This window comes from Dama dama, chromosome 19, assembly GCF_033118175.1.
Source record: "Dama dama isolate Ldn47 chromosome 19, ASM3311817v1, whole genome shotgun sequence".
NCBI lineage: Eukaryota > Metazoa > Chordata > Mammalia > Artiodactyla > Cervidae > Dama > Dama dama.
This window is the reverse complement of record NC_083699.1, coordinates 66,926,405-66,939,629: the sequence shown is the minus strand read 5'-3', so window position 1 is coordinate 66,939,629 and position 13,225 is coordinate 66,926,405. Positions and strand designations below refer to the sequence as shown.

Genomic DNA, 13,225 nt, shown 5'->3' with positions numbered 1-13,225 from the left:
TTTTGGTAAATCCACGTACTCTTCAGACGGATGCATTATTTCATTGGATATGTTTTAAGTACCTAGAAAATGCAGAGTGGTCCACTTATTCAGATGTTTAAGGAATCTTTGAATTCTTCTGTATGGGTCAGGCACTGTCTTAAGTGAGAGACATGAATAAGTTTCTCTTTTCGAGGTGCTTACACTTTAAATGGAGAGATTGATATGATATTGAAAAGTGATTTCAGTGCACTGTCATTTGCTGTGGTAGTGATAAGCTTAGGGTACTGTTACAGGAACGTATGAATACTTAAATGAGTCTCTGGTGGTGATGGGTAGAGAGGCAGAATCAGGAAAGGCATCTTTATTGGAAGGGTGATATTTAAGCTGAGACCTGTAAGGTAATTACTGCTCAGATGCTGAGTTGTGGTCGACTCTTTGCGACCCCAGGGACTGTAGCCTGCCAGGCTTCTCTGTCCATGGGTTTCCTGGGTAAGAAATACTGGAGTAGGGTGCCACTTCCTCTTCCAGGGGATCTTCCTGACCCAGGAATCAAACCCGGAACTCCTGCATTGCATTTACCACTGGGCCACCGTTGGACCCAAAGGTGCTTTGAGCGTGCATGCATGCTAAAGGTTGTGTTGGTGGAGTGGGTTATCATGTCGTCCTCCCAGGGGCTCTTCCCAACCAGGGATCGAACCCAGGTCTCCCACATTGCAGGCAGATTCTTTACTGTCTGAGCCACCAGGGAAGCCCAAGAATACTGGAGTGAGTTTCCATGCCCTTCTCCAGGGGATCTTCCTGACCCAGGAATCGAACTGGGGTCTCCTGCATTACAGGCAGATTCTTGACCAGCTGAGCTACCAGGGAAGCCCAAAGGTACCATACATTCTCCTTATCATCTCAGAAGGTTAGAAGTGTGTCTGCAAAACATGAAGAGAGTCAGATCTAGTCTGTTCAACAACACTCCTCTTCCCCTGGCTTGGGAAATCGGGTTGGGGGGGTGATGCTGGTCGCTGAGCTAGGAGACACACGAGGAGGAACAGATTGGGGCTGGGAAAATGCTGAGGTCTGTATTAGATGCTGAGTTGAAGGTGTCAGGGGATATCCAGGAGAAGATGTGCGACAGGCAGTTGTTTACAAAGGTATGGTGCATAGAAATTTGGGACAGAGATAGAGATTTGATAGTTACTAGGAAATATTTACTGTAGCCAAGGGAATGCATTTGTAGTCAGAGAGAGTTTGTGAAGTGATTCTTCAGTGCTCTTGGCTCCCCTTAGAGACTCTGATGAAACCAGTCACGTCCTTCCTTGGAAAAAAGTACCATGCATTCATACTACTATTTACATACACAGACCACGTGAAACTTGGTCAGGCTTCTAGGCTATGTATGAATTTCTGGGAGGAGAAGTGGCCTGAGGGTGGTATCCAGGGGAATACCATATGAACTCAGTGCCATTTTTTGAAAGTTTTGCAAAGATTGGCTTTAATTTTTTTTTCTCACCTGTAGGTTTCCTACAAAGATAGTATAAACTGAGTTGTATTTTAGGTTTTTAGGAAAAGTGACAATGAAGTGTATTTCATCTAGGCAGATGAATGATTTTGTTGCCCAGGGTTGTTCCTCTCTTGGTGTTAAGCCCACTAATCTGCGTGCCAGGGAAATACTCAGGGATGGTGTTTCTGATGAGACGGCATGGATTCCGGGTTGTGAATATTAGAAATGTCATGCACCAAAGTCCCAGCTTGATCTAAATTTTTCTTGAGCCAGTTTTACATATTAAGCTTACTGTTCTGTAAGTAGGACTCCTCCAGCTTAGAGATGGGATCACTTTTTAGCTATGCTGCTGCTGCTGCGTCACTTCAGTCATGTCTAACTCTGTGCGACCCTGTAGACGGTAGCCCATCAGGCTCCCTGGTCCCTGGGATTCTCCAGGCAAGAACCCTGAAGTGGGTTGCCATTTCCTTCTCCAATGTGTGAAAGTGAAAGTGAAATCGCTCAGTCCTGTCTGACTCTTCGTGACCCCATGGACTGCAGCCTACCAGGCTCCTCCATCCATGGGATTTTCCAGGCAAGAGTACTGGAGTGGGGTGCCATTGCCTTCTCCGACTTTTTAGCTATAGGGGATCATTTATAACTTTTTTAGTTATGATTGACATATAACATTAGTTTTAGGTGTACAGCATTTTGATTTGTTGTTTGTATATATTGGGAAATGATCACCACATCTGCTGCTATGCATGCGTAGTTACAAAATTTTTTTTTTCTTGCAGATGAGAACTTTTGAAGTCTACTCTGTTAGCCACTCTAGTCACTTTGCTGTGCATCTCCATGACATAGTTGTCTTATAACTAGAAGTTTGTTATAGTTTTTAAATTTCAGGGATTGATGAAGAATTTATATTTATCCTTTCTGTGTGCTTTATAGTTTTGTAAAGTTTAATACAATTCTCACTCCACATTTGTTTTTCCAGACTGTAGAGCTATACGTTATTTTGGTTGAAGACAGGCCCTTTTCATTTCTTTGAAAGAGGTGGGTGGGTTCCCCTCCAGTGGCTCCTAAGATGTGATTTAGGGTCTTTGAGTTCGAATGTTACTTTTTTGCATCTTGATGCATATCCATTGTTCCTGCTGCTGGTTTGGGAGAAGTGTGTATATTCTGTCTCTGGTCACACGTATGGGCAGAGCCTTTTTTGCTGGAGATCTTTGATTCATTCACTCGACAAGTATCTGAGTGCCTGTTATGTGTGTTGTATATGTATGTTACTGTTGTGTAGATGTTGGAAGTGCAGCTGTGAACAAGACTGAGAGTTTCTGCACTCATGGAACTTGCATTCCAAGTGTGGGCGGGGAGAGAGGATACAAAGATAAAGGAGTAAGAAAGTTAGTTTGGTTAGTGACAGGCACTGTGATGAAGCGCTGTGACTGGTAAGTGGATGGCAAGGGCCGGCGGATGCAATGAAGGCCTCCCCAGAAGGTGACATTTAGCAGAGATCTGAGTAGTAAAGAAGGGCTTGGTGATGGTAAAGGCAACTTGCACAAAATACCACCCAGTAGTACCTCTTCCAGAACACCATTTTAAAAGTTTCGAGGAAAATAAAAAAAAATCCTATTTTTACCTTTATATTAGTTTGCTAGGGGTAATATGACAAAAATACTCCAGACTGGGTAGCTTAAAAATTTTATTTTCCCCAGTTCTGGAAAGTTCCCTTAGAGCCTGGAAGTCCAGGACTGAGGTGCCAGCAGGGTTGATTTTTCCTGAGGACTCCATCCTTGAGTAGTTGCAGGTGGACGTCCCCTGGTGGTCCTTCCTCTCGTAAGGACTCTAGTATGTGTGCCCTGAGGTAAGCACATGGACACCAGTCAAACGGATTAGGGTCCCACCTTCATGACCTCATTTAACCTTCACTACCTCTTTAAAGGGCTTCCCTGGCGGCTCAGGCAGTAAAGAATCTGCCTGCCAATGCAGGAGACACAGGTTTGATCCTGGGTCAGGACTATCCCTGGGAGAAGGAAATGGCAGTCCACTTCAGTATTCTTGCCCATGGATGGAGGAGCCTGGTGGGCCACAGTCCATGGGTTCGCAAAGAGTAAAGGCCCTTCTTCAAATGGTCACATTCTAAGGTACTAGGTGTTAGGGCTTCAACTCAGGAATTTAGGCGGGTGGTGAGGGACATAGTTCATTCGGTAAACAACCTCCATTTAGTTGTAAATAGTTTTCTTTCTAACTTTTTCTAGTATTTAAAAATAATTTCAAATTAAAAAACTTGCAGAAATAAAAAAAATACATAAAACACCCATAAATCCTTTACTCAGATTCACCTGTTGTTAATGTTTTTCCAGTTGCTTTATTGCTCCCCGGCTGTCATCACCCCTCCACTCACCACGGCCCCTTTCCCCAAGTACTTTAGTGTGTATTTCCTAAATCCCAGGTATCCTCTTACATAATTCTTATGTAGCTGTGTGTTGTAATTACCACCTGCAGTGAATTTAACATTGATACAATAATCTACACTTTTTATCCTCATTTTGTATCTGATCCGGTAATGTCTTTTACAGCCTTTTTCCTGCTGCAGGACAGGAGCCAGTCTAGGATCAGGTATTGCATTTAGTTGTCTCTTCAGCTTCATTTAATCTGAAGCATTTTCATAGCCTTTCTTTGTCATTACAACATTGGCATTTTTTGAAGAATCTCTCTCCCCTTAAATTTTTAAAGATTATTTTTATGCTCTCTATCTAGAATAATAGACTCACAATAATTTGTAAGCATAACAAAGATCCCTTTGTCCAGCTTCCCCCAGTAGTGACATTTTACATGACTGTAGTACCGTATCGGAATCAGGAGTTGACACTGGTGCATTACTGTTGACTAAACTTAGATCATCTTCAGTTTTCATCAGCTTTTACCTGCAATGTGTGTGTGAGCTCAAGCTCACCTCCTTCCCTTTCAGTAGAATGGTTCTCATTTTGGATGTATCTGCTTTGTGATTATTGTTGTTGTTCAGTCACTAAGTTGTGTCCAACTCTTCGCGACCCCATGGACTGCAGCACACCAGGCTTCCCTGTCCTTCACCGTCTCCCGGAGTCTGCTGAAACTCATGTCCATTGTGTCAATGATGCCATCCAACCGTCTCATCTTCTGCTGCCCCCTTCTCCTGTTTTCTTCAATCTTTCCAGAAACAGGGTCTTTGCCAGTGATTTGGCTCTTCCCATCAGGTGGCTGAAGTATTGGAGCTTCAGCTTCAGCATCAGTCCTTCCAGTGAATATTCAGGGTTGGTTTTTCCTTTAGAATTGACTAGTTTGATCTTCTTACTGTGCAAGGGACAGCACCACAGTTCAAAAGCATCAGTTCTTCAGTGCTCAGCCTTTTTTATGGTCCAACTCTGACATCCTTATATGGCTACTGGAAAAACCATAGCTTTAACTATACGCACCTTTGTTGGCAAAGTGATATTTGCTTTTTTGTATGTTGTCTAGGTTTGTCGTAGCTTTTCTTCCAAGGAGCAAACATCTTTTAATTTCGTGACTGCAGTCACTGTCCACAGTGATTTTGGAGCCCAAGTAAAGAAAATCTGTCACTGGTTCCACTTTCTCCCCACCTGTTTGCCATGAGTTGTTGGGATTGGGTGCCGTGATCTTAGCTTTTTGAGTGTTGAGTTTTTAAGACAGTTTTTTTTTCACTCTCTTTTTTCACCCTCATGAAGAGGCTCTTTAGTTCCTCTTCACTTTCTGCCATTAGAATTGTATCATCTGCATATCTGAGGTTGTTGATATTTCTCCTAGCAATCTTGATTCCACCTTGTAGTTCATTCAGCCCAGCACTTCGCATGATGTACTTTGCATAGAAATTAAATACTTTTTGACAATATACAACCTTGATGTACTCCTTTCCCAATTTTGAACCAGTCTGCTGTTTCATGTCTGATTCTAACTGTTTTTTCTTGACTTGCGTACAGGTTTCTCAGGACACAGGTAAGGTGGTCTGGTATCTCTTGAAGAATTTTTCGGCAGTTTGTTGTGATCCACACAGTCAAAGGCTTTTGCGTAGTCAGTGGAACAGATGTTTTTCTGAAATTTCCTTGCTTTCTCTGTGATTCATTGGATGTTGGTAATTTGATCTCTGGTTCCTCTGCCTTTTCTAAATCTAGCTTGTACATCTGGAAATTCTTGGCTCATGTACTGCTGAAGCCTAAGTTGAAGGATTTTGAGCATTACCTTGCTGGCATGTGAAATGAATGCAATTGTTTGGTAGTTTGAACATTCTTTGGCAATGCCCTTCTGTGGGATTGGAATGAAAACTGACCTTTTCCAGTCCTGTGGCCACTGCTGAGTTTTCCAAATTTGTTGGCATATTGAGTGCAGCACTTTTAACAGCATCATCCCTTTGGGTTTGAAATAGCTCAGCTGGAATTTCCTTCCTGAGGTCCACTTGACTTCACAGTTCAGGATATCTGACTCTAGATGAGTGATCACACCATCGTAAGTTATCTGGGCCATTAAGACCTTTTTTGTATAGTTCTGTGTATTCTTGCCACCTCTTCTTAATCTCTTTTGCTTCTGTTAGGTTCCTACTGTTTCTGTCCTTTATTGTACCTGTCCTTGCATGACATATTTCCTTGGTATCTCCAGTTTTCTTGAAGAGGTCTCTGGTCTTTCCCATTCTGTTGTTTTCCTCTGTTTGCACTGTTCATATAAGAAGGCTTGTGATTAGATTCAGGTTATTCATTCTCAGGGCCTCTGTGTAGGTGATGATGTCTTTATACTATGGTATCTGGAGCAAATGGTATGTATTGGTGATGTTTATTTTGATCATGTGGTCAAATTCTTGCCCAATTTCTCCTATCTGTAGTTACTTTTTATTTTTGTTTTTAATCCCTTGCAGTTAATAAGCAACCTGTGGGAAGAAACTTTTAACCCCATGCTAGTATCCTGCCAGTCCTCACGATTTCCTCTTTGATTTGGCATCTGTTAATCATTCTTGCCTTATTTGATCTTTACTGTGATGGTTGCAAAATGATGATCTTCCAATTCCAGCACCTTCCACCGTAGGCCTTCAGCATTCTGTGTGCTCAAGTATCCTCTCTTTCCCCTAATTTGTTTATTATTATTGGTATGGACTTTTCTGGAGAAGGAAATGGCACCCCACTCCAGTACGCTTGTTGGAAAACCCTGTGGATGGAGGAGCCTGGGGTCACAGTCCACGGGGTCACAAAGAGTCGGGCACGACCGAGCGGCTTCACTACTACTGCTGTGGGCTCCTCAGTTCCTGCCTGCAGTTTGCTGATATTCTGTGGAGGATTTTTATATTAGGGATATTAATGTGTAGTTTTCTTTAATTATGATGCTTTTGTCTAGTGTGCTACTAGGGTAAGATTGGCCTCATAGAATAAGTTGGAAAGTGTTCCTTCTCCTCTGTGTTTTGTTAGGATTTGTCAAGAATGGCTGTTAATTATTTTAATGTTTGGCAGAATTCACTTGTTTAGTTGGCTTAGGTTTTTCTTTGTGGGAGGTTTTTAATTACTAATTGCATCACTTTACAAGGTCTATTCAGATTTTCTTTTAAGTCACCTTTGGTAATCTTTATCTTTTTAGGAATCTGTGCATTTGATTTAGTTTGTCTAATTTTTGGCAGGCATACATTTGTTTAAATTATTCCCCTGAAATTGTTTTTATTTCTGTGAGGTTGGTAGTGATGTCCCCTTTTTCCTATCTGATTTTAGTAGTTTGAGTCATGTCAGTAAATGTTTGTCAGTTATGTTGAGCTTTTCAATGCACGAGCTTTTGGTTTTGTTAATGGTCTCTAGTGTATTTTATACTCTATTGCATAAATTTTCCCCCCAATTTCTGGTTTTCCTTTCCTTCTTTTTCCTTTGGTTTCAGTTTGTTTCTCAAGGTTAAGATTAGGTTATTGTTTTGAGCTTCTCTTTTACAAGATAGGTGTTTATAGTTTACATTTTCTCCAACTGCTGCTTTAGTTGCATCCCATACATTTTTGTATATTGCTTTCATTTTCATTTATCTCAAAGTATTTTGTAAGTTTTCTGTGGTCATTGGTTATTTATGAATGTGTTGTTTAATTCTACATATTTGTGAATTTTTCAAATTTTTCTTCTGTTACTGATTTATTCCATTCCATTGTGGTTTGAAGGACATAATTTCTATGATTTCAGTCCTTTAAAACTCACTGAAGCTTGTTTTATGGTCTAGCATATGGTTTCATCTGGAGAGTGTGCCAAATGTACTTGAGAAGAATTTTGTATTCTGTTAGATGGAGTGAGTGTTCTTTGATATCCATTAGATCTAGTTTATAGTATTGTTCAGTTCTTCTGTTTGCTCTTTGCTTTGGTGTTCTTAATAACTTTTTATTTTTTTTTATTATAAAACTTGATACTATATGGATAGAAATTAAGAAATTTATTGAATGTTTATTATATATCAAGAACTGTCTTAGTTGCTAGAGATCTTTTAGTGAACAAAATAGACAAAAATCCCTGTGGAGTTTGCATTCTAGTGGGTATATGGATAGTAAAGAAATAAATGCATAAAATATAAAATGTGGCATTGGTGCTGTGGGGAAAAACAGCAGGGAAAGGGGATTGTGCTAGGTGTTGAGAGTGGGGTAGTTGTGTTAGGGGTCTTGCAGTTTTAAACTGGGCAGTCAAGAAATGCCATATTGCTAAGATGACATTTGATTCAAGATCTGAAAGAGGTTTAGGTATAAGCAATGAAGATTCTCGATGGAGTTGGCATCCCAGGCAGAGGGACCGGCACTTGCAAGGCTGTGACTCAGGTTGTTCAGCAGTCTCCTTAAAGCTTGTTAAATGTGTGTCGTGATGATTCAGTGAAACGGCTTTGTCTTTTTGGGAATGTAGGTACATTTCTTGTTGGAAGATTATGTAAGTGCACAACGAAGGGTATCTCTTTTTTCCCCCTTTAATCTTACAACCACACTTCTTAGCACTTCCCATTTTATAATTGTGTGTGTTCGCTGGTTTACTTTCTCTCTTCTAGAATAAGAGCTTCATGAGGGCAGGGATTTTATCTGTTTCATGCACTGTTAAAGTCTAGTGGTAGGCACCTGATAACTTTTTGTTTAATGGTTAGTAAATGAGTTGTCAGGTACAACTTCTCAGTAGTTTCTTATGAGCTTAATGTGTATAAAATCGTAATAAAAACACTGTCTTATGACTTTCAATCTATCCTTGTCTCTCCTAATACGTGTGTGTATATAAAGTATGTGTAGTACATTTGTTTTAAATTATTGAACAAGGAAGTAATTTAATTTTTCTAAGAAGGAGAAGAATTAAGTAGACCTTTTTTGACTTCATACTTCTGGAAACTGATGATTGGGCAGTAGTCATTTTTTCTGCCTTGCTTGATTGTAGTTGTATGTTACATTAAAGAAGTTTTGTACCTTGAGTTTCATGAATTCTCCGAGTTCTTGATTTGTATTGATGATCTCTTGCATTTCATTTTTAATGGAATTATTCCCTGTTGTTTTCCAGGTTGTGTGATAGCTGAGCTTTTTACAGAAGGCGTGCCTCTGTTTGATCTCTCTCAACTTTTGGCCTATAGAAATGGGCAGTTTTTCCCTGAACAGGTGCTAAGTAAAATCGAAGATCGCAGTATCAGAGAATTGGTAACTATGCTGCAAATATTTACCATAATGTTTTAAATAGAATTATATTCTTCCTTTTATTTAGTTCTCTGGAACATTCTGAATTTGTGACAAGCAATAGAGCCCCATAGACTAATATAAGCCTTCTATCGTTTTTAGTTTGTTAAGCAGAAATATCTAATTTTTCCCCCTTCTTAGACACAGAGCTCATTTGACTGTGTATTATAAACACATACGCATACACACACATCTTTCCATTAAAATCCTAACTCTGCTTTGGACAGATTTGGAAGGAAATAAGGAGGTGCTTGGGCATTAGGTTGTCCAGATAGAGCTTGCTGGTAGGTAATGAAGAGGATAAATATCTAAAATGAGGAGACAGGAGAATCAGCTTGAGTGTAATGCAGCAATAGCAGGGCATTTCATATAGAAGCAGCTAGCTTTGTAGACCTCCCTTGACTCTGAGGGCAGGTCTGGCAGGGGGGCTGTTGAATCACCCGTTAGTATAGCAGATCAGATGTGAAGGATACTGGGAGATCACGTCAGCAGTATATCCACACTGCTGTTTGAGGGGATTTTTTTTTTTTTTACAGCATTTACTACAGTAACTGATGCATCTGATGATGAGTCTGAGCCATTGAAAGGTTATATGGTGTCTTTAAAACATTCTTTAGTAAGGTAGGGAAACATGCATTTTGATTTCTCTTAAAAGTGGCAAATATTAAAAAGTAAGATGCTCCAGAGGAAGCCAGTTTAGCTCACGTCCAGTGAACAGTACACTGGATTTAGGAGCTGGCATACCTGTCTGTCCTCGGTGTGGCACTCATTATCATGTTCTGTTGGCTAAGTAACTTTATGAATTTGGGCCTACCTTTTCTTAGCTGTAAAAGGAATGAATTTGACTACTTTTTAAGACTTGATCCTCTTTATGTGTCTGGACCATCTAGAGTACGTTACTCTGTGATTTCCTCTTGCTTTATAGGGTGATAGTAGAGTCACATTTTACTCAGTAGTCAGGTTCTGAAAGTAGTTTGAAAGGTGAAGATTGGAAAGAGTCAGTATTACCTCAGAATCCCTTTAAGTCATGTGTAAGTTGCTGTTGTAGCTTTGATCTGATTTAATTTGCTTTTCTTAAATATGTGTTTTACTCCCATTCTCCCCTTGGTGTAGGTAACTCAGATGATTCACCGTGAACCAGATAAGCGTTTAGAGGCAGAAGATTACTTAAAGCAGCAACGTGGCCATGCCTTTCCTGAAATATTCTACACTTTTCTTCAGCCCTATATGGCCCAGTTTGCCAAAGAAACATTTCTTTCAGCAGATGAGCGTATTCTGGTTATAAGGAAGGATTTGGACAACATTATTCACAATCTCTGTGGACACGATCTGCTGGAGAAAGTGGATGGAGAACCCAAGGAGAATGGGCTGGTTATCTTGGTGTCAGTTATAACGTCCTGCCTGCAGACCCTGAAATACTGCGACTCCAAGCTTGCCGCTTTGGAACTTATTCTCCATTTGGCCCCAAGATTAAGTGTAGAAATTCTTTTGGATCGTATTACTCCTTATCTTTTGCATTTCAGCAATGACTCTGTTCCCAGAGTGAGGGCCCAAGCCTTGAGGACGTTGACTAAAGTTCTTGCTCTTGTGAAGGAGGTTCCTCGCAACGATGTCAACATTTACCCAGAGTACATCCTGCCAGGCATAGCCCACTTGGCCCAGGATGATGCCACAATTGTCAGGCTAGCCTACGCTGGTAAGAGCTTATTGTCACAGTAAATGACCACTGACATCCTGAAGTTAGTAACTGACCGTAATACCTCTTGTTTCTCTGATATTTCTGGAAATTCGAAAGATAACCTTGAACTTTGGTCCTTGAATTATTTGTGTACATCTTGGTAATATTTATAGCTGATCTGTTCATGAAACTCAAGCTTTGTGTGTACTCTCATTATTTGAAATGATCAGTTATTAAGTGAAAAATATATAGCACAGAATTCTATGACTTTATTGGAAATATTATATTTAATGTGGAGTAAGATGTTTGCAACTATGTGCTTCTGATCTAGTGTCTTTGGGCCTTTCTAAAGTTTCTCTGAACAGATATGTTTGCTTGAATATTAGTATTAGGGTATTACAGTCTATTGCTGTTGAAAAAGGTTAATTTTGCTGGGTAGTTTGGTGTTGAAAGGATCTAGCCTGTTAGGTTACCGAATTTGAAGGTTCTTTCAGCTTCCCTGGTGGCTCAGACGGTAAAGCGTCTGCCTACAATGTGGGAGACCCGGGTTCAATCCCTGGGTTGGGAAGATCTCCTGGAGAAGGAAATGGCAACCCATTCCAGTATTCTTGCCTGGAAAATCCAATGGATGGAGGAACCCAGTAGGCCACAGTCCGTGGGGTCACAAAGAGTCAGACATGACAGAGCGACTTCACTCACTCAGTTACTATGATGCTTAGGAAGTGTGACTTCTTTGTGGTGAAGTGGGTGTGTTACATTAACACATCTACCTGTTTTTATAAATAATTCTCACTCATAAAATCAAGTGATACAGATTTGTATTTTTAGCTCCCTAAATTAATTTTGAATGCTTATTTCTGCATGGAAAATGTCTTGAAATATTCACATAATTCCATGATTTATTTCTAAGATATAATCTGATGGAAATCAGGAATTCTGAAGTCTTTGTAAATAGTATGTGACATATGTGTGGTGATGATAATGTCTCTTTTTTTGAAAGATTATTATTAGTTTATTATTTATTATTATTATTAGTTTATTATTTTATGATTTACTTGTTATTTTCATAGAATGTGAGAAATGATCTTTGGACTCTGTCTTTATAGCTACACACATCCACATAGTGATTGGTGCTTGTTGGCTTTTTAAAAAATATTTATCCATCTGCCTATTTATGGTTTCTGATTTCCATAGCTGTATAGGTGTAAATTTTAGGCTTAGGAATTTCAGAATTTCTTTTAAGACATATCCAGGTTTATTATTTGGAACAAAGCATGTTTATAATTCACTTGGTAAAGAGAAATACAGTTGACCCTTGAACAACATAGGGCTTAGGGATACTGACCCTCCACACGGTTGAAAATCCTCTTATAATTTATAGTTGGCCCTCTGCCCATGGTTCTGCATCTGTGGATTTCAGCCAGCCATGGATTGTGTGATGCTGTAATTTAATTTAATGTTGAGTTATTTATTAACATTATTTAGTAATATAAATATAAAATATTTAATATTATTTAATATTAATATTTCAGTTTATTATTGAGAAAAATTCAGATGTTCAAGGATCAACTTAATTGTACTGAATAAAATTAAATTAAAGAAAAGCCTATGGTTTTTAAAAACAGGCTGTGTTTTTTAGACTATTATGAGCTACTTTTGGCTGAGTGTGTCTTAGTCTTTTCTCAGTTGTAGTGAATAGGTAAGATTCTGATGTGTAGGTATTATATTAATATATCATATTTACATTCATTTACTAGCAGTCATAGCATAAAAACAGTAGCGACTGTTTATTGAAAAATCTGCTTTGTGTAAGGGCATGTACTGCTCATGGTTGCAAGGGTTAATTGTATAAGATACAGCGATTCTGAAATAGGTTCTGGATTCTTTATTTTTTTTTAATTAATTTAACTGAAGAATAATTCCTTTACAATATTGTGATGGCCTCTGCCATACATCAACATGTATCAGCCACAGGTATATGTGCGTCTGCCCCATCCTGAACCTCCCTCCCACCTTCCTCCCCACCTCATCCCTCTGGGTTGTCCCACAGCACCCGCTTTGGGTGTCCTGCTTCATGCATTGGACTTGCACTTGTCATCTATTTCCCATTTGGTAGTGCATGTGTTTCAGTGCTGTTCTCTCTAATCATCCCACCCTTGCCTTTTCCCGCTGAGTCAGAAGTCTGTTCTTTCCGTCTGTGCCTCCTTTGCTGCCCTGCATGTAGGACCTTTGGTACCGTCTTTCTAAATTCCATATATGTCTGCGTTAATATACAGTGTTTGTCTTTCTCCCTCTGACTTACTTCACTCTGTGTAATAGGCTCCAGGTTCTAGGTTCTGGCTTCTAAGATTTTAAGGTCTGTCTAGCTGTTGAAGCTGACACCCCAGTCTTGAGC

The 13,225-nt window shown here is 39.7% G+C and overlaps 1 protein-coding gene across 4 annotated transcripts in view; it reads left to right on the top strand.

The window, feature by feature from the left end:
• The window catches only part of PIK3R4 (phosphoinositide-3-kinase regulatory subunit 4), an 84,858-nt gene that overhangs the window by 2,355 nt on the left and 69,278 nt on the right, over positions 1-13,225 (top strand). For all 4 annotated transcript variants that reach the window (XM_061167300.1, XM_061167298.1, XM_061167299.1 and 1 more), the window contains exons 3-4: positions 8,983-9,116; positions 10,266-10,848. In XM_061167300.1, the coding sequence (XP_061023283.1) occupies positions 8,983-9,116; positions 10,266-10,848 (717 nt within the window). The remainder of the gene's footprint in view (positions 1-8,982; positions 9,117-10,265; positions 10,849-13,225) is intronic.